General features: G+C 37.7%; 1 protein-coding gene across 6 annotated transcripts in view; it reads right to left on the bottom strand.

Moving 5' to 3' along the window:
• The window catches only part of CPLANE1 (ciliogenesis and planar polarity effector 1), a 139910-nt gene that overhangs the window by 47355 nt on the left and 72691 nt on the right, over window positions 1-19864 (bottom strand). For 5 of the 6 annotated variants that reach the window (XM_042951784.1, XM_042951815.1, XM_042951823.1 and 2 more), the window contains exons 31-39: window positions 19296-19373; window positions 14454-14646; window positions 12779-13072; window positions 11820-12590; window positions 10202-10368; window positions 8741-8873; window positions 7805-7859; window positions 3515-3619; window positions 870-941 (exon numbers count right to left, since the gene is read on the bottom strand). In XM_042951784.1, the coding sequence (XP_042807718.1) occupies window positions 870-941; window positions 3515-3619; window positions 7805-7859; window positions 8741-8873; window positions 10202-10368; window positions 11820-12590; window positions 12779-13072; window positions 14454-14646; window positions 19296-19373 (1868 nt within the window). The remainder of the gene's footprint in view (window positions 1-869; window positions 942-3514; window positions 3620-7804; window positions 7860-8740; window positions 8874-10201; window positions 10369-11819; window positions 12591-12778; window positions 13073-14453; window positions 14647-19295; window positions 19374-19864) is intronic. The other variant, XM_042951807.1, reaches the window with a different exon arrangement.

Raw genomic sequence — 19864 nt, 5'->3', positions numbered from 1 at the left:
CTAAATTTTACCCCTTAAAATGTTTAACATTGAAATTTTACAAAAGTCACTAGCTTCTTTTCAAAAGTACAATAAAGAAGCCTGTCACAGTAGGTTAGCAAATGGTCTAACTCTGTGCCTTCTGTCGTAGGACTCTAATTTTACTTCCTAGTGCCCCTGCAGCACAAGTAGGGGTGGGGCAAAGGGAGAGGGAGTGAGAAAATCTTTTTTTTTTTAATTTTTTTTTTTTCAACATTTTTTTATTTATTTTTGGGACAGAGAGAGACAGAGCATGAACGGGGGAGGGGCAGAGAGAGAGGGAGACACAGAATCGGAAACAGGCTCCAGGCTCCGAGCCATCAGCCCAGAGCCTGACGCGGGGCTCGAACTCACGGACCGCGAGATCGTGACCTGGCTGAAGTCGGACGCTTAACCGACTGCGCCACCCAGGCGCCCCAGGAGTGAGAAAATCTTAAGCAGACTCCCCACCTAGCACAGAGCCTGACCTGGGACTCATTCTCAGGATCATGAAATCATGACCTGAGCCGAAACCAAGAGTCAGACACTCAACCAACTGAGCCACCCAGGTGCCCCCTAGCATCTTATTTTTAACAGAACATTACTTTCAAAATTCCTATGTAAAATATAACTTCTCATTTTATTGAATACTAGAAACTTGGTACCAAGGCTTGAATTTAAACCATATGACAACCAAAACCCTAGAAAAAAAGGAAAGTGAAAATACTTAAATTATCATTCTATCTCTATGGATTCAATTGATTGGTTTTATTCCTGTTTTCATGGATGGCGGTAACTCTTGTTTTGGCATCACAAAAACATAATCTTTAAGTAGCAATGCTATTAGCAGAAAAAAAAAGAAAAAATCACACCTGATATAGAAGAAATGATTTGTTCATTTTTACAACATTCAGAAACAACTTCTTGAGAAGCAGCTTTTTTATCTTGTAGTCAACAAGGAGATTTGAAGTGAAAAGAAAAAAACCAGAAAAAAATTAACAAACAAAAATTAAATACATGAACGCAGATTTTTAGATATCATGTATTAAAGGTAGTAGACAGCTTACGAATTTAGTTTTTAAAAATTAACGATAATTTCAGATTTTATTATTATTTACCCTGGGCCTGATACCTGCATGATAAGAGACTTCTAGCAAACAGGTTGCCAGCTTTAGAAGACTACATAGCAACAAACTACCTTCAAGGCTTTCGCAAAGGCTTTAACTTTTAAGAATGTTTCCCAAGTGTGTATTCACCATTTGCATCAAAAAACATCTTCTACATGCATTCAGATAGAAAGAAAAACTAAATAGTAAGGTGCATTTTCATGACCTGTCAGGTGAGTAAAGATAAAAGAGCTAAATCAACATGATGACAAAAAAAAAAAGAAAAAGAAAAAAAGAAAAACCTCTCATATATGAGAAGATACTCACTGAGGCATTATTTATAGGAGAAAAATACTAGAAACCACCTAATACATTCAACAATAAAGAATTAGTTAGGGGCATCTGGGCGGCTCAGTTGGTTAAGCATCCAACTTTGGCTCAGGTCATGATTTCTCAGTCTGTGAGTTGGAGCTCTGTGTCAGGCTCTATGCTGACAGCTCAGAGCCTGGAACCTGCTTCGGATTCTGTGTCTCCCTCTCTCTCTGCCCCTCCCCCACTCACAATCTCTGTCTCTGTCTCTCTCTCTCTCAAAAACAAATAAACATTAAAAAAAGTTTTAAAGAATTAGTTAAATATTTTATGACATAGCTGGAAGAAGGAATATGTTTACAAAGTACTTTTTCATGACATAAATGTTTGGCATAAGCAGACATCAAAGTGAAAAGCAAAGGATCCAAAATATAGGTAACTTCTGTTATCCAAATCTAATCCATTCTAAAAAAATGTGCTGCATAGTCAAATACCAGGAAACTTTTTAAATGGGGGAGAAAAAAGGTGTTCCAGCCTATCTAATACTGCCAAACATTAGTAAACACTTCTTAAACATTTAAATAACTATCCATCAAAGATTACTAAATATAAAGCATTTTGAACATCACTTCTTAACTAATGTTCATTTAATCCATTAGTTTGTGTGCAATATGCAATAATACTGACCATATCTGTATGCATGGGGGAACCATGCATAGGGGGGGTCCAGAGGGGGACCATAGAATACAGATGCTATACTGCAAACATATAGTATATGCTATAATGTAAGTAAATATATAGTATAACACAAATAAATACTATAAGTATATGCTACAGTGCATATACTATATACATATATATGTGTGTGTATATATATATATATATATATATATACACTATGTATGTTTGAACTATAATGTAGATAAATACTGAGTAATATATTAAAGAGACTGAGTAGAGAGTGTCCAAAGGTATCTGGGTAAAAGACAAACACTGGGACCCACAAAGGGTTAAATTCTCAGGGAAGATAGTAATAATATTTGGAAGATGACAGTTCAGACACAGAGGGAGGACACCTGTACTATCTACTGCACCAAACTATGTAAAATGTGCAAAAGAAGACTGAAAGAAAAATCATCAAAATGTTACTTCTAAGTGGCATGATTACAGTTAATTTCATCCTCTACATAACTTGCTACATTATCCAAATATTCTATAATGATCATATATTATTTTGAAACCATATCAATAAATATTATTTTATAATAACTTAAATTAGAGGTTTAAAAAAGCACTTGCAAGGTTCTGAACACAGTTAAGAGCAACTGTTTCCTACATATCACAGAAAAGAATTGCGACAGCACAAAGGTCGGAGCACTTACACTAATGAGGAAGTTTGTCAGGCAAAATTCCAAATAATAGGTCCTTCAACTTTTCTTTCCTCTGTTCTTGGACATAGTTACGTATGCCCTTTCCACAGCAAATCCAACCTAGTCCTCTTCCTGACTCAGCTTCACCAGCCACAGCCCCAGGTCTCTCAGTTTTAGGCACGAAATCCCAGTGAAGGCAATTAATGGCGTAGAGAACCCAAATTCAAAACATTGTCTCTACTGATTTAGGATGTAGTCCAAGGTATTTTGAACAAAAATTTCTATTGTGTATTAATTAAGTTACCATAAATTCAAGTGAAATTTTAAAGTTTAAAATTTGTCAGGGCGCCTGGGCAGCTCAGTCGGTTAAGCATCTGACTTCAGCTCAGGTCATGATCTCACAGTTTCATGAGTTGAGCCCTGCATTGGGCTCTGTGCTGACAGCTCAAAGCCTGGAGCCTGCTTCAGATTCTGTGCCCCTCTCTCGCTCTGCCCTTCCCCTGCTCATGCTCTGTCTCTCTCTCTCTCAAGAATAAACATTAAAATATTTTTTTTAAGTTTAAAATTTGTAAAGTATACACCAGGGTTGAAGACAAGAACCTGGGATGAGTAACTACTATCACATCACTTAAAATTCACTTTAAATCATTGTTTTGAAGAAAAAAATCTAGACATATGCACTGTTGCAAAAAATATATGAATTTTAAAAATTAAAGTAAAATAGCATTTTACCTGGGTCTGTATTTGTACTTGCATCCTGACATTCTACAGCTTTCTTTCTTACACAGGCCATGAAATGCAATCCAGCTGAAGTTTTAATATCATTTTGTAGCATTTCTTAAATATAACAAAACATTGAAAGCAATCATTGAGAAGCCAACATATCCAAAAGCAGAGAACCTAACTCAAAGGAGGTGAGGTATGAGGTGCCCAGATGTTATCAAAATTGACTTTTTAAAAAAAATTTAATGTTTATTTATTTTTGAGAGACAGAGCATGAGTGGGGAAGGAGGGGCAGAGAGAGACACACAGAATTCGAAGCAGGCTCCAGGCTCTGAGCTGTCACCACAGAGCCCAACGTGGGGCTCGAACTCATGAACTGAGAGATCATGACCTGAGCCAAAGTCTGAAGCATAACTGACTGAGCCACCGAGGCGCCCCTAATATGGACGTTTTGAATGAGGTGGTGCCTATGTTAACTCTCAAAGGCAGCTCAGTGAATTCAAAACCAAAACTGTGGAGGATTCTGTGTGTCTAGTCTAGAAACCTAGATGTTCTTCTGGCTGATGAGGATCTAGTAGAAAATGTTATGCAAGAAAATGATATGGTCAGATTGATGTTCTAGAAAAACCACCCCAGCCAGTGTGTGGACCGTAGATTGGAGTGGATAAAAGTGAAGACAATCAGATAGATGAAGGCACTGCAATAGTTCAAATAAGAACCTCTAGCAATGGTGAGGAGTGGGGGCCAGAGGACACATTTACAAATTACAAAGGAGGTAAAGGGGCACCTGGGTGGCTCAGTCAGTTAAGCATCCAACTCTTGACCGCAGCTCGGGTCATGATCTCACAGTTTGTATATTTGAGCCCCAAATCGGGCTCTGTGCGGTCAGCTTGGGATTCTGTCTCCCTCTCTTTCTGCCCCTCCCCTGCTTGCTCTCTCTCTCTCTCTCAAAATAAATAAAAATAAACTTAAAAAGAAGGAAGTAAAATAGGGAAGACCTGCTCATTGACTAGTTGAGAAGGCAAGGGAAGACGGAATTCAGATAGCCAATGTTTTGGGGTTGAGTTGGTAGTGACACAAATGAAGATGGAGAATTAGGAGAACAAACCAGTTGGTGGCGAGGGATAACAAGTTGAGACTGTACATGCTGCACTTGAGTTAATTTCCACCTAAGTGGAGAAGTTCAGCAGCAAGTAGAATCAAAATCCAAACTCTATTATGGGAGTTTGGGTTTAGATGTGGATTTTCCTGGGAGATCATCCAGGAAGACAAAGTAGAATAAGAGATTATCAGTGTGTCTGGGTGGCTCAGTCAGTTAAGCCACCGACTTCAGCTCAGGTCATATCTCGTAGCCTGTAAGTTTGAGCCCCAGGTCAGGCTCTGTGCTGATAGCTCAGAGCCTGGAGTGTGCTTCAGATTCTGTGTCTCCCTCTTTCTCTGCCCCTCCCCTGCTCACACTCTGTCTCTCTCTGTCTCTCAAAAATAAACATTAAAAAAAAAAATTAAGAAAAAAAAAGAATAAGAGATTATCAATTATGGCACATGGTAGCATAATAAACATACATATAGGGGCACCTGGGTGGCTCAGTTGGTTAAGTGTCCTGACTCTTGATATCAGCTCAGGTCTTGATCTCAGGGTCATGAGTTCAAGCCCCACATTGGGCTCCATGCTAGGTGCGGAGCCTACTTAATACACACACACACACACACACACACACACAGTCTTCATCCTTGGTTCTAAGCATGAAGTTCCTTAAGTCTTTGGAATTTCGTGAGTAATAGGAGTGTCTGTCGTTATATCTGAGTTTATGCTAATGAAGTGACTCTTGTTAGGCCCCTAGATAGCTTCAGGATAGGTGCTGGTCACTAAAGGGCCGAAGCACATGATTAGAGGGTTAGAACTATAATCAACCCCACCGCACCCCTACCTCCGGGGAGGGGAGAGCAGCTGGAGATGTAGTTCAATCACCAATGGTTAACGATGTAATCAATCATGCCTTTACAATGAAACTTCAATAAAAATTCTGAAACAATGAGGCTAAGGGGGCTTCTGGATTGATGAGCAAGGGGATGTGCTGGAAGAGTGGTATATCCAGGGAGGATATGGAAGCTCTGTGCCTTCAGTCCCCATACCTTCCTTTATGCATCTCTTCCATTTGGCTATTCCTGAATTGTATCCTTTATAATAAAACTGTAATCCTTAAGTAAAGCATTTCTCTAAGTTCCTGAATCACTGTAGCAAATTAGTAAACTTGGAGGGTGAGTCATGGCAATACCTGAATTTGTAGTTGCCTGGACAAAAATGCAGGTGTATAGGGACCTGTTTGTAGCTGATAGCTTGAATTGGTCAGTCTTTTGGGACTGAGCCACTAATCTGTGACATCTGTGTTAACTCTGGGTTATTGTTAGACTTGACGTGAATTATAGGACACCAGCTGGTGTCAGAGAAGTAGAGAATTATTGTTGTTTGAAATACACACAACACACATCCATGGGAATACTATGCAGTCATTAAAAATGGCATTGTAGAGGGGAGCCTGGGTGGTTCGGTAGGTTAAGCATCTAACTCTTGATTTTGGCTCAGGTCGTGATCTCACAGATCATGAGATCAAGCCCCATGTCGGTTTCTTTGTTGACAGCACAGAGCCTATTTGGATTCTCTCTCTCCTCTCTTTCTGCTCTTCCCCTGCTTGCGTGCGCTTACTCTCTCTCAAAATAAATAAACTTAAAATGACATTGTAGAATATCTAATATAAAAAACGTATATAAATAAAATGAATACATATGTATATATGTATTTACAGATATATGTGAGTAAGAACATTCAAAAAATAAACCCTGGGGGAATATTAACACTGGCTATCTCTAAACAGAAAAATTATGAGACAGGCACCTGGGTGGCTCAGTCGGTTAAGTGTCTGACTTCAGCTCAGGTCATGATCTCAGTTTGTGGATTCAGGTCCCATATGGGGCTCTGTACTGACAGTGTGGAACCTGCTTGGGATCCTGTCTCTCTGTCTCTCCCCCTCTCTCTCTTTTTCTCTCTCTCAAAATAAATAAACTTTTTAAAAATGTATGGGAGATTTGGGGGGGGGGGTAGATTTTAATGTTCTTCCTATTCCTATTTGTATGTTCTCAATTTTCTTCAGTGAACAAGTATTACCTTCACAAAGCTGAAAGAAGAAAGAAAGAAAGAAAGAAAGAAAGAAAGAAAGAAAGAAAGAAAGAAAGAAAAGGAAAGAAAAGAAAAAACCCAAACCACTGTTAAAAATGAAAAAGAAACTAGTTTTAAGACAAGTGAGTGGGAAAGAATGCTAAACGGATTAGCAAGCTAAGCAAGCAGGTCAGTTAAGAAAAAAAAAAAACTGCTTGGTTTAGGCACGCAGAGGCTTGATGCAGGGCAGTGATATCAACAAAGAGAGGGAGGACCACATCAAGGACTGAGTGAAGGAGTGGGACAACAAAGGTGAGGGGTAAACGAAGGGTGACTTTCAAGGTAAAAATCTTCACCAATCAAGTGAATGGTGACATCACTAATGGCAAGATGCCAGTTTAAAATTTGGACATGTTAAGTTTAAGGTGAAAGTAGAAAAGAAAGATGAGGGAGGGTAGATGTGTCTTGGAGTATCATCTGAGTGTAGCTGAAGTCCTGAGACTGACCGTTTGTGTGTATGAAAATCACTAAGGAGAAAGCCCTGGGGAATACATGCATTTGGTGACAAGAAGTAAACTGACCAACTAAAGAAAGAAGAGAATTGACTATCTTCTAAACAAGTACTCTTTTCTGAACGGATTCCTTACTTTAATGTGCATGTATTTTCTATGATGAATTCGACAGGCATGTTCTTCCATAATTTCCTTTTAGGCCTTATATATTAGTATCTTATTTGAGATTCTAATTAATTGCACTGCTATACGGTAGAGATCAGCAAGTTTTTTCTGTAAAGGGCCAGATAATAAATATTTCGGCTTTGCGTTCTGTGTGGCTCCTCTTGCAGCAAGTGAACCTTGCTGCAGTGCAAAATCTGTCACAATGTGTAAATAAATAGGCATGGCTGTGTTTCAATAAAACTTGATTTACAAAACAGGCATGGTCTGGATCTGGCCTGTGGGCCACAGTTTGTCAACCACTGCTCTACCGGATAACACATCAAAACACAACGCGCACACACACATACACACACACACAATCTTGTCAAAGATAAACTGAAAATAATTGTCTCATTTTTATACACATAATTCTAGAAAGCTGATTTTAACTTTGAACTGAGATACTACATTAATCGTGCTTATACATACCAAAAGGAATGTCAAAATCATCCAAAGGCTGGGAACCACCATGTTCTTGTTGCTCCTAAATGAATACCCAAATGATCAATCTTGTAACTCAAAGACATTCATTATTTGGGGGGCAGCGGGGGTGGGGGGAAGCAAACATTCAATAGCTAAGAGAATTGTTGAATTTTTAGGTATAGATTTGAATCCTATCCTAGAAATATTTATTTACTCTATCAAAGTAACTCTACGAAGGAGTTCACAAAACTCACAAGTCAAACAATAAAAAAGAACATTACTAATTTAATGCAGTTACTAAACTGCAATGTTCTCTACTGCAGAGCAGTTTTAACACTCATATAGTCACCCACCGTATCAAAACTGCTCAGGAAGTCAACATTTTTACTAAGTGCCTCCCCACATGCTCTTGAGGACTTAGTGAAGCGTGCTTTTAAAAAATCCTTATAAACAAAACTGTTCATGTTTATTTAATTTGTTGCAAAAATAAGTAAACAGTCATCAAAGTTAGAAGGAATGTTTGAAAAGATCTGACTTAAATATATAGGTTACATAACAAACCTATGTGTGGAAAATGCTGGAGGCATCTAAAAGAGATTAAACTGTATTAGGAGCAACCCAAAGAACATATATGGTATGCATTAAGAGATCACAGAAAAAAGCAAGGAGTGATTAAATATAAGAAAGTCACACCGGCAGATGCTCTACACTATAGTTTTTGATTTACCACCAACTTGCTTTTCACATTTGCAACTGTATGTCCACTGTTCCATGAAGGGATGCAGCAAGGTTTATGTATCTGCTTCACATCTTAAATGAAGTAAAGATTCTCCTAGTCACAATCAGAAGCTTCGGCAATCAAAAGACTAGATAAGCCACAGAGACATTCCAAACTCTGTGTACATGCAAAGCAGGGAAGAAAGTATAGCAGTTTTTCTGTACCTTGGATTTCATAACTATTTCTGAATCATTATCATTAACAATGGAACTGTCTGGTTGGAAAGCCACACTTGGTTTTCTCCTTAGCTTCTCTGATATTTTTTCTTGCAGCTCTTTCTCAGCTCGTCGTCTTTGTCTGTTAAATAGCATAAAATATGTTTTTACTATTTTAGTAACATCAGTTTTTTACTTATATCATGCTATACAGGGAGACAGTTATCAAAATTATGTCAATAAATTATTTTCAATGGTATATAATTAAATTATCAGGATACTCTGCTAGAACACAAGCAAATATAAGCAAATGTCAGGGACACACGAAAGCTGTTTCTAGTTCCTCAACTACTGAACTTTTTCTAGAATCTCAGGTCAGAGTCATACCTTTTAGGTAATTTTCAAACTCTCTTTTCTGCAGACTCTAAGCTGACCTCAGAAGCCCTATGGGATACCTCCACTGACCCTTTTGAAGAAGTTAAGCACACTTAAGTGACCTTGAAATCCCAACAAGGAGGAAAGAAGGCCCAAAAAAGTCAAGAAGAAGACTTACTTTGAAGAGGGAATACCTGAAAAAGATGGAAGGAAGGAACTATTTCTGGAAAAAGGGCACTGGTATCAGATTTTAGGGTCTGATAAATGTGAAATTTTAAAAATATTTTCTGGACTCAGTAATAACCTACCAGTCAATACATTTTTGAATACCCATTATGAATAAAACATTATAAATGTTCTTTATTAGAAGTCACAGCCTTGCTTTTTTACATGCATGTTTCTTAGTGTCCTGAAACAAGTCACATCACTTACCCCCCTGCTCCTTATGTAAGAATCTGGAGGATATGGTAAGATGAATAACAATATTACTTCAGTGTATTAGATAGTACATGGAATATTGCATGAGACGCCAAATGTTTATCCTACAAAATAAAACTGCTCATGTTACAGAAAAATGTAAAAGAATCTTCTCGCCTCAGAAATCCAGTAAGGGGGCGCCTGGGTGGCTCAGTCAGTTAAGCCTCCAACTTCAGCTCAGGTCATGATCTCGTGGTTTGTGAGTTCGAGCTCCGTGTCGGGCTCTGTGCTGACAGCTCAGAGCCTGGAGCCTGCTTCAGATTCTGTGTCTCCCTCTCCCTCTCCCTCTGCCCCTCCCCTGCTCACACTCTGACTCTATCTTTCAATAATAAATAAACGTTAAAAACATTAAAAAAAAAAAAAAAAAAAAGAAATCCAGTAAGGAATTCCTTAATAAAATGGAAAAAATAACAGTATTTATCTGTCACAATATAGGAATTTTCCTCATCACAAGACGTGTTCAAATGCATGACACTTGATATGAAAATAGAATATTCAATTGTGTACAGGCTGGGAGGTTGAACCAGATAACTTTCACTTTTCTAACTATATTTTTTCAACTAATAATAAATTTGCAGATAAGTGATAGTCTCAAATAAAATTCCACTTAAAACTTGCCTTTTTTTACTGTCCTTTCCTTGTCTCACTTCAGATGGTTCTATTTTGACCTTTAGAAGCCGAAGGTGTCCAAAATCGCCTTGTTCAAATAAATTAGGTGCTAGTTTCTCTTGGCTTTGTTTGAATGCAATGAGGTTCTCAAGGGGAATAAGTTGTGGGTTTTTGTACTATAAGAAATAAAGCATAATAATTTAAAGTTATAAACCTCAATTATGTAATACATTAAAAATTTTTGAGAAAAACCTTTGTTTAAATTAAAATGTGAGAGACAGAACATGTCAAAGATAACAAATTGATTTGGACTTGTAAAATGAGTAACTAGAGCTTAAAGAATAAATAAGTTTAGAGTGCTAGAAATTCCAGCTGGGTCCTCCTACTTCAGAAGCTAAGCTGGAAGTCCTCACCTTCTTAATTTCTATTCTATGTTAAAAATCTTATAAATAAAATCCATAATGTCTATCATTTGACTTAAAATTCTTTGGAACAGGGAGGATACGGACAAGTAGAGGTTATGGATGGGATAGATTAACAGTGTGTTGACAAATATTGATGTCAGATGATAGAACTTGGTTCATTATACTGTTCTAATAAAAAACATTTCTTTAAATCCCCCTCAAAATGTCTACTTTTCTGTACCTTTAATCCTTTTTGTTCATAATATGTTCAGAAAAACAGGCGGCATGATAAGTACTTCTAAAGAGTGACCATTTCTTTTCCCAGTACTATCTTCAAATCTTAAAATTAAAAGTGTACCAGAGAATTTCAATTACCTTCCTAAGACAGTACTACTGACTTAAAAAATTAGAGGGTAAACAATTTGAATTTCATAAACTAAAGCTTACAACTTTAAAGGGGATTTTGTGGGTTTATAAACATTCAACCTCTTAACTACTTTAAAAACACACCATTATGTACAACTACTTACAGACCTGGGTCTATGTAACAATTTTAAACTGTAACAGATTTGAAGGCAATCATATCACAATTACTAGGAATGTTAAATAATATATGTGTGCACACTTGTACGTGTGCTCTCCCTTTCTCTAGACACACACACACACACACACACACACAAACACACATACCTTTACCCATATGAACAAGAATACCGATCATTTTATTTTACTTATTTCTTGTCTGAGCAGAAGAAATACCTATGAAAAAGTCTGACAAATTCTAGTATTGGTATACAAGACAGATCCAAAAGCTTTAAAATACCTAATTACCATTTTAAACTGGATTTTTATGTTATTTCCAATAACAGAAGCATTAGTTTTATTTAAAAATTTTTAGAAGCATTATTTTTAAAAAAGAAATGTGGAAAGCCATAAGAGACTCTTCAATACAGAGAACAAACTGAGGTGTTGGGTGGGGGGATGGGCTAAATGGACAAGGGGCATTAAGGACACTTGTTGGGATGAGCACTGGGTGTCACATGTAAGTGATGAATCACTAAATTCTACTCCTGAAATCATTACTACACTATATGTTAACTTGGATTTAAATAAAATTTAAAAATTAAAAAAAAAAAAAAAGGAATTTAGTGTAATTGCACGTATAGGATTTATGGTATGAAAAATGCAGGACTGCTTTTGCATAACTCTGCCACAATCATTACCGTATTTTCCGGGGATAGGCATGAATGAAGTAATGAAAGCCTTGGGTATTTTCTTTCTTCTGCTACAGTTCTCATAGGTATTGAGGGAATTGCTACTGATGCTGTTGAGGCAGAGGAAAATATATAAGGAGGCTTAAGTTGCAGGTGCAATAATGGAAGTCCGAAGGAATTCTGAGGCCATATTTCAAGGGACCCTGGCTTAACATCAAGTAGTTTTTCTGGTTTTATAAACACTGAAGAGTCCTGTTGAGATGTCAAATTTTCATGTCCAACACACTGATCCACGTTCACACGCTTAGGGATTTCTGTAATTACAGATTCTGCCCATTTCTTCTGCTCCATTGCTTTTTTTGTGGCTTCAGTATTATACTGGCTCAAATTCAGATGGGGCACTGAAGTCATGTGCATTGCTTTCTGTAGCAATGGAGGCTGGAAGGAATCAGATAATCCCCAAGCCTCTCTGGGCTGTGGCGGGGGCCTGAAGGGAACTTGTGGGGCTCTTCCTGTATGGAAGGAAAGGGGCTTAAATTCATGCTTAGGCTGAAACTGAAGCAAAGGAAAACCATCACCAGGCCTGAAGGTTTTTGCAGCTGGGATTAGTCTAGGTGTCTTCAGAATGGCAGAAGATGGGGACAAAAGGTAGAGGGCAGTACTTCCAGCAGGAGCTGAAGACAGTGCAGGAGTTGGTAAGCTTTGAGATGCTGGAGTTAATCCTGTATTCTGAGGTGGGCCTTCTGACTCACATAAAGGAATACTCCCATGTGGTATATTCTAGAAGAGAAAAAAAACTATTATGTAAGTTTAGAATATATTACAAACGTCTTATTTTGTTAATGATGTTCAATGTGTTTTGAAGGGGGTGGAATGTAATAAGTGCTAAAAAGTTATTTGCTCAAATCACAAAAAGCCAACAACTGAACTATTAGAACCATTTTTAATGACATTTTTAAATGTATTACCTGCACATTTCCATTACTATTTTGATCGTCCTGCACAATTCCTTTATGGCAGTGTGGACTCTTCTCACCAGCCTCTCTGGTATACTCTCCCATGGACTGTGGCTTAATAAAAGATTTCTCCTTAAAATTTCTACTGGTGTCATCAACATCACTACTCCCTCTTGTGGGGTTTGATACTTGGCTTCCCACCAAACGAACAGGCTGAGACTGCTGTAGAAGTTGATGTATATCTGGGAGGTTGGCAAAGGATGATCCTACTATTTGCATTAGGCTCATGAAGTTGATCTGTTGCAGCTAGAATAAAATAAAATTTAAACATTTTAAAATATAATGAAAAGAATCTAAAGAATCAACAACAATCATCTGAGTATTTCACAACAGTCATACTTTTAGTGTTTGTTTGTTTGTTTGTTTGTTTTTGAGAGATAGAATCAGAGCATGAGCAGGAGAGGGGCAGGAAAAGATGGAGACACAGAATCTAGAGCAGGCTCCAGGCTCTGAGCTGTCAGCACAGAGTATGACATGGGGCTCAAACTCACAGAGCTGTGAGATCAGGACCTGAGCCAAAGTCGGCTAAGCCGGCTGAGCCACACCCAAGCACTCCCACAACAGTCATACTTTTGTCTTACTATCTGTCAGACCCATGAATGCTGAGCAGGAAGCTAAGCTGGGAGAGATTCTTTTTAAAGGAAGAAAAGAATAGCTCCCCGCTTTCAAGAAGCTGTCAACTGGAAATATAAAATCATAATGAGACTTGGGACTATCTATAAAGCAGTTTACATAAACATCCCGGGGACCATAAAGTAGTGATCTGATGGGATGAAATGAGGATAATTAAAGAAGTCCTAAAATGAGTGTGTTGTGACCAGGTTTTCAGTAGGAAAAAAAAGCAAAGATTAGCAAACAGGTGAAGAATGAAGAATTCCATAGAAAGGCTGACTAGGTGAAAGGCAAAGGCATGCACCAGTGGTTGATAAACTCTGCTGCACATTAGAATCACCTGAGAAGCACTTAAAAATCCCCACAGCCACGCCACACCACACAGCAATAAAATCAGATTATCTGGGGATTAGTATTTTTTAAGATGACAAGGTGATTTCAGGATGCAGAAAAGCCTAGGAACCACTAGCACAAACACTGGCTTAAATGGCAAGGGAAATTAATAGCAGCTATAATGAGGACAGGTGAGTGTGTTAGTTCTCAAACTTTAGCATGATTCAGAATCACCTAGGGGACTTAAAGCACTCTTTGCTGAGCCCCATCCCAGAGCTTCTGATTTCAACAGGACTGGAATGGGGGCCTGAGAATTTGTATTTCTAACATCTAAGTGATGCTGATGCTCCTGATCCAGGGACCACACTCTGGGAACCACTGGACCCGTGAGAGTATGAGGGGAAAAGAGGGAAGGTAAAAACTGGCTGTGGGTCCTTCAAGCCCAACAGAAGAATTTGTACTTAATGAAACACACCAGTAGGGAAACACCACAGGTTAAAAAAATACAGGTTCCCTCCAATTATTAAAAAATAATACAGGAGCACTGAGTGCCCAAGCAGAGAAACCCTGCAACTTAATTTCAACTTGTCCGTTTCTAGTTTCTAACAGTTTGTTCATATTTCAAACCCTTACATGTGTATCACACATGTCGATTTACTTATTTATATGGATATGTACTTACCTGAACTAACTTAAACATTTCATCTTGGAGCATCTGCCTCACAGAATCTGAAGAATCTGGTAATTGAGCCCTGGGTTCATTTCTCTGGGTCTGCTGTGGTGTTGGCATAGGTGTTTGTGAAGACACACTGACTCCATTTGATATGAAAGGTGGAACTGAGGAAGACGGATCTTTAAATGCAGAGATCTGGCCACTGTGTGGAAGCGTGTAAATAAAAAACACAATCAAGAAAAAAAACAAATTAGTTGTCTACAATCTGAATATTTTGATCACCTTTTCTTTCTACTTTAAGGCTTTCTGGAAGTTTTCAGGAAATTTAAACCCTAACACCTATCACTGTGTACTCTTCAGCCACCAGACACATTTGTCATCAGCACAGTGACTCGTATGAATGCCGTTTTATTAAGGGAGATATAATGTCTAGTCAGCCACGGTCCCTTCCCTATGGTGTTACAATCCAGGAAAGTTCACACATTTATTAGTTTCCTGGTCCCTGCATGCATCTGAGTTTGAGACCTGTGCAATTATTCTGATTAGCTATACCAGAAATATTTTTTGTCACTAAATTTAATGATCCAGAATGGAATTAAAACTAGAGAAAATATGGGTTACAAAAATTGCTTAATTCTAAGATGAGTAGAGCAAACTCCTCTTTATCATCATTAAATGTGAAACGACAGTATTATAAACACTTCATTTCCAAACAAATCCCAAAGTTTATAATTAAATGCTAACAAAAAAATGCTTACTTAGGAATAAAAGTTAAAGATCAAAATAAATTTTTGGTTTTTTTAAATAAAATATGTGGGGATGATTCCTTAAATACAGCAGGTACTCAAATGTTTTCTAAGGAAATTGATTTCATAAACTAAGGGAGCAGGCCTATTATATCCAAATAAATTGACCATGTCTCTAAAAAGAAAAGAACATATTAAGTTGCATTTAGATTATTTGGGTGCACATTCATTCCCTTTCAGCAATAATATTTGTCTTTTATCAAACGTAATACTAATAAGCTCAATAACAAAACTTTACTTGGAAAATTCATGAAAAACAGGCTTTACGACTGACTTGCTTTTTTTAAGACAACTTTACTAGCCTTTGTTTCCAAAAAGTAGCAAAGAGATAAATTCTAGTAACAGCGAAGTTTTCTAAAGTAAGGCTATGCTATGTTACCCCATTCAGCAAGATTTCTAAGCACTAAAAACATACTGCAGTCTCTGTAAAAGAAGTTTAAAAGACAGAACTGGATGAATCTGTTCTATGAGAGAATTAAAAGCATTTCATACACTATTAGAAATCTGTTAGAGGATGAACATAGGCAACTTTAAGTAATGTATCCACTACAGTTAACCTTTCAACAAGGGGGTAGGAGCAACAACCCCTGTGCAGTTGAAAATCCACATATAACTTGACTCCTTAGAAACATAACTACTAATAGCCTACTACTGTTGACCAGAAACCCTGCCAATTACATAAATGGTCAATTAACACATACTTTGTATGTTATATGTATTGCATACTATATTCTTAAAATAAAGTAAGCCAGAGAAAAGACAATGTTATTAAGAAAATCATAATTCTTGGTGCAATTGTGAATTGGATCAGTTTCTTTGTCTTTCTGTTGCTTCATTATTAGTGTTTAAGAATGCAACTGATTTCTGTACATTAACGTTGTATCCTGCGACTTTGCTCAATTCATGTATCAGTTCTAGCAGACTTTTGGTGGAGTCTATCGGGTTTTCCATGTATAGTATCATCTCATCTGCAAAAAGTGAAAGCTTAACTTCATCTTTGCCAATTTTGATGCCTTTGATTTCCTTTTGTTGTCTGATTGCTGATGCTAGAACCTCCAACACTATGTTAAACAACAGCGGTGAGAGTGGACATCCCTGTCGTGTTCCTGATCTCAGGGAGAAAGCTCTCAGTTTTTCCCCATTGAGGATGGTATTAGCTGTGGGCTTTTCATAAATGGCTTTTATGATGTTTAAGTATGTTCCTTCTATACCGACTTTCTCGAGGGTTTTTATTAAGAAAGGATGCTGAATTTTGTCAAATGCTTTTTCTGCATCGATTGACAGGATCATATGGTTCTTATCTTTTCTTTTATTAATGTGATGTATCACATTGACTGATTTGTGAATGTGGAACCAGCCCTGCAGCCCAGGAATGAATCCCACTTGACCATGGTGAATAATTCTTTTTATATGCTGTCGAATTAGATTTGCTAGTATTGTATCGAGAATTTTTGCATCCATCTTCAACAGGGATATTGGCCTGTAGTTCTCTTTTTTTGCTGGGTCTCTGTCTGATTTAGGAATCAAAGTAATGCTGACTTCATAGAATGAGTCTGGAAGTTTTCCTTCCCTTTCTATTTTTTGGAACAGCTTGAGAAGGATACGTATTATCTCTGCTTTCAATGTCTGGTAGAATTCCCCAGGGAAGCCATCTGGTCCTGGACTCTTATCTGTTGGGAGATTTTTGATAACTGATTCAATTTCTTCACTGATTATGGGTCTGCCCAAGATGTAAAAGATCTGTATGCTGAAAACTATACAAAGCTTATGAAGGAAATTGAAGAAGATACAAAGAAATGGAAAAACATTCTGTGTTCATGGATTGGAAGAATATTGTTAAAATGTCAATACTACCCAAAGCTATCTACACACTCAATGCAATCTCAATCAAAATTGCACCAGCATTCTTCTCAAAGCTAGAACAAGCAATCCTAAAATTTGTATGGAACCACAAAAGACCCCAAATAGCCAAAGCAGGAGGCATCACAATCCCAGACTTTAGCCTCTACTACAAAGCTGTAATCATCAAGACAGCATGGTATTGGCACAAAAACAGACACATAGACCAAGGGAATAGAATAGAGACTCCAGAATTGGACCCACAAGTATGGCCAACTAATCTTTGACAAAGCAGGAAAGAATATCCAATGGAAAAAAGACCGTCTCTTTGACAAATGGTGCTGGGAGAACTGGACAGCAACATGCAGAAGAATGAAACTGGGCCACTTTCTTACACCATTCATAAAAATAAACTCAAAATGGATGAAAGACCTAAATGTAAGACAGGAAGCCATCAAAATCCTTGAGGAGAAAGCAGGCAAAAACCTCTTTGACCTTGGCCGCAGCAACTTCTTACCCAACACATCTCCAGAGGCAAGGGAATTAAAAGCAAAAATGAATTATTGGGACCTCATGAAGATAAAAAGCTTCTGCACTTCAAAGGAAACAATCAACAAAACTAAAAGGCAACCGATGGAATGGGAAAAGATATTTGCAAATGACATATCGGAAAAAGGGCTAGTATCCAAAATCTATAAAGAACTCACCAAACTCCATACCCGAAAAACAAACAATCCAGTGAAGAAATGGGCAGAAAACATGAATAGACACTTCTCTAAAGAAGACATCCAGATGGCCAACAGGCACATGAGAAGATGCTCAATGTCACTCCTCATCAGGGAAATACAAATCAAAACCACACTGAGATACCACCTCACACCAGTCAGAGTGGCTAAAATGAACAAACCAGGAAACTATAGATGCTGGAGAGGATGTGGAGAAACAGGAACTCTCTTGCATTGCTGGTGGGAATGCAAACTGGTGCAACCGCTGTAGAAAACAGTATGGAGGTTCCTCAAAAAATTAAAAATAGACCTACCCTACGACCCAGCAATTGCACTGCTAGGAATTTACCCAAGGGACACAGGAGTGTTGATGCATAGGGGCACTCGTACCCCAATGTTTATAACAGCACTTTCAACAATAGCCAAATAATAGAAAGAGCCTAAATGTCCATCAACTGTTGAATGGATAAAGAAATTGTGGTTTATATACACAATGGAATACTACTTGGCAATGAGAACGAATGAAATATGGCCTTTTGTATCAACGTGGATGGAACTGGAGAGTGTTATGCTAAGTGAAATAAGTCATACAGAGAAAGACAGATACTGCATGTTTTCACTCTTATGTGGATCCTGAGAAACTTAATAGAAGACCATGGGGGAGGGGAAGGAAAAAAAATAAGTTAGAGAGGGAGAGTGGGAGAGAGCCAAACCATAAGAGACTCTTAAAAACTGAAAATAAACTGAGGATTGATGGGGGGTGGGAGGGTGGGTGATGGGCATTGAGGAGGGCACCTGTTGGGATGAGCACTGGGTGTTGTATGGAAACCAATTTGACAATAAATTTCATATTTAAAAAATCATAAGAAAAATAAATTTATAGTACTGTACTATATTCATCAAAAAAATTTTGCGTGTAATGGGACTTGAGTGACTCAAACCCATATTGTCCAAGGGTTAATTGTACCTTTTTTTCCAGAAAAGATTGTCCTAGAATAGTTCTTGTATATCTTTGAAACACAACTGTTAGAGGAAAATCTTTTTTTTTTTTATTTTTTTTAAACGTTTATTTATTATTGAAAGGCAGAGAGAGACAGAGCATGAGCAGGGGAGGGGCAGAGGGAGAGGGAGAGGGAGACACAGAATCTGAATCAGGCTCCAGTCTCTGAGCTGTCAGCACAGAGCCCGACGCGGGGCTCGAACTCACAAACCACAAGATCATGACCTGAGCCGAAATCACGCTTAACCGACTGAGCCACCCAGGCGCCCCTAGAGGAAAATCTTTCAATAATAAACTTAAAGGTGTCAGAAATGTGTACCTACATTCCTCTTTCAATGCTTCGTGTTGCTTTCATTTTACTGTTTTTAGTCAAAACATTTAGTAATTATTTCAAAATAGCACAGTAGGCATTGTTTCATTCTCTTATCTATTTGTAAAACATGATTATATCAAAAGGGTATAAATATACAGAAATTCTTACCTAGAAATTTCTGAACTTGTATCTACACAAAATGAATACGTAGCGGTGTGTTCAGGGTTTGAAAAGGTTTCGATCATACTATAATTAAAGATTAGTAATTGATTAGGAAGATATTCTTCACATTTTCTAAGGTACAGGTGATCTAATGCTCAGCCATCTAAGAGTCTAAATATTCTCTAACTCTCTATAATGCTTAGCTCATAATTACAGTCTGTTTACATTTGTCTCCATAGCAATTAGTAACAGATTCAAATAAAAAGCAAAGAATATGTCAGGATGGCTGAACATATAATTTGAACACTGTTGACTGCCCAGGAGAAATAGAAGAGTCTGAAATGAGGCAAAATGAGGTTAGCTGGGACCTCAAATTCTACCTCTGGCAGAGGCAGACATTTTGCTCAGAAACACTCCTAAGCCCCTAATACATTTGGAAACTGTAAAGACTAGTTTTTTATTAGTAGAAATATCTATATTACTTGTAAAGGCACATCACATTTAATATATCTTTTCGGCTAACTGTCCACAGAAATGAACAAAATTTGAATATTGAGAAGAGAAAGAAAATCTAA

This window comes from Panthera leo, chromosome A1 (assembly GCF_018350215.1).
Source record: "Panthera leo isolate Ple1 chromosome A1, P.leo_Ple1_pat1.1, whole genome shotgun sequence".
Taxonomy (NCBI): domain Eukaryota; kingdom Metazoa; phylum Chordata; class Mammalia; order Carnivora; family Felidae; genus Panthera; species Panthera leo.
This window is presented reverse-complemented; position numbering and strand designations above follow the sequence as displayed.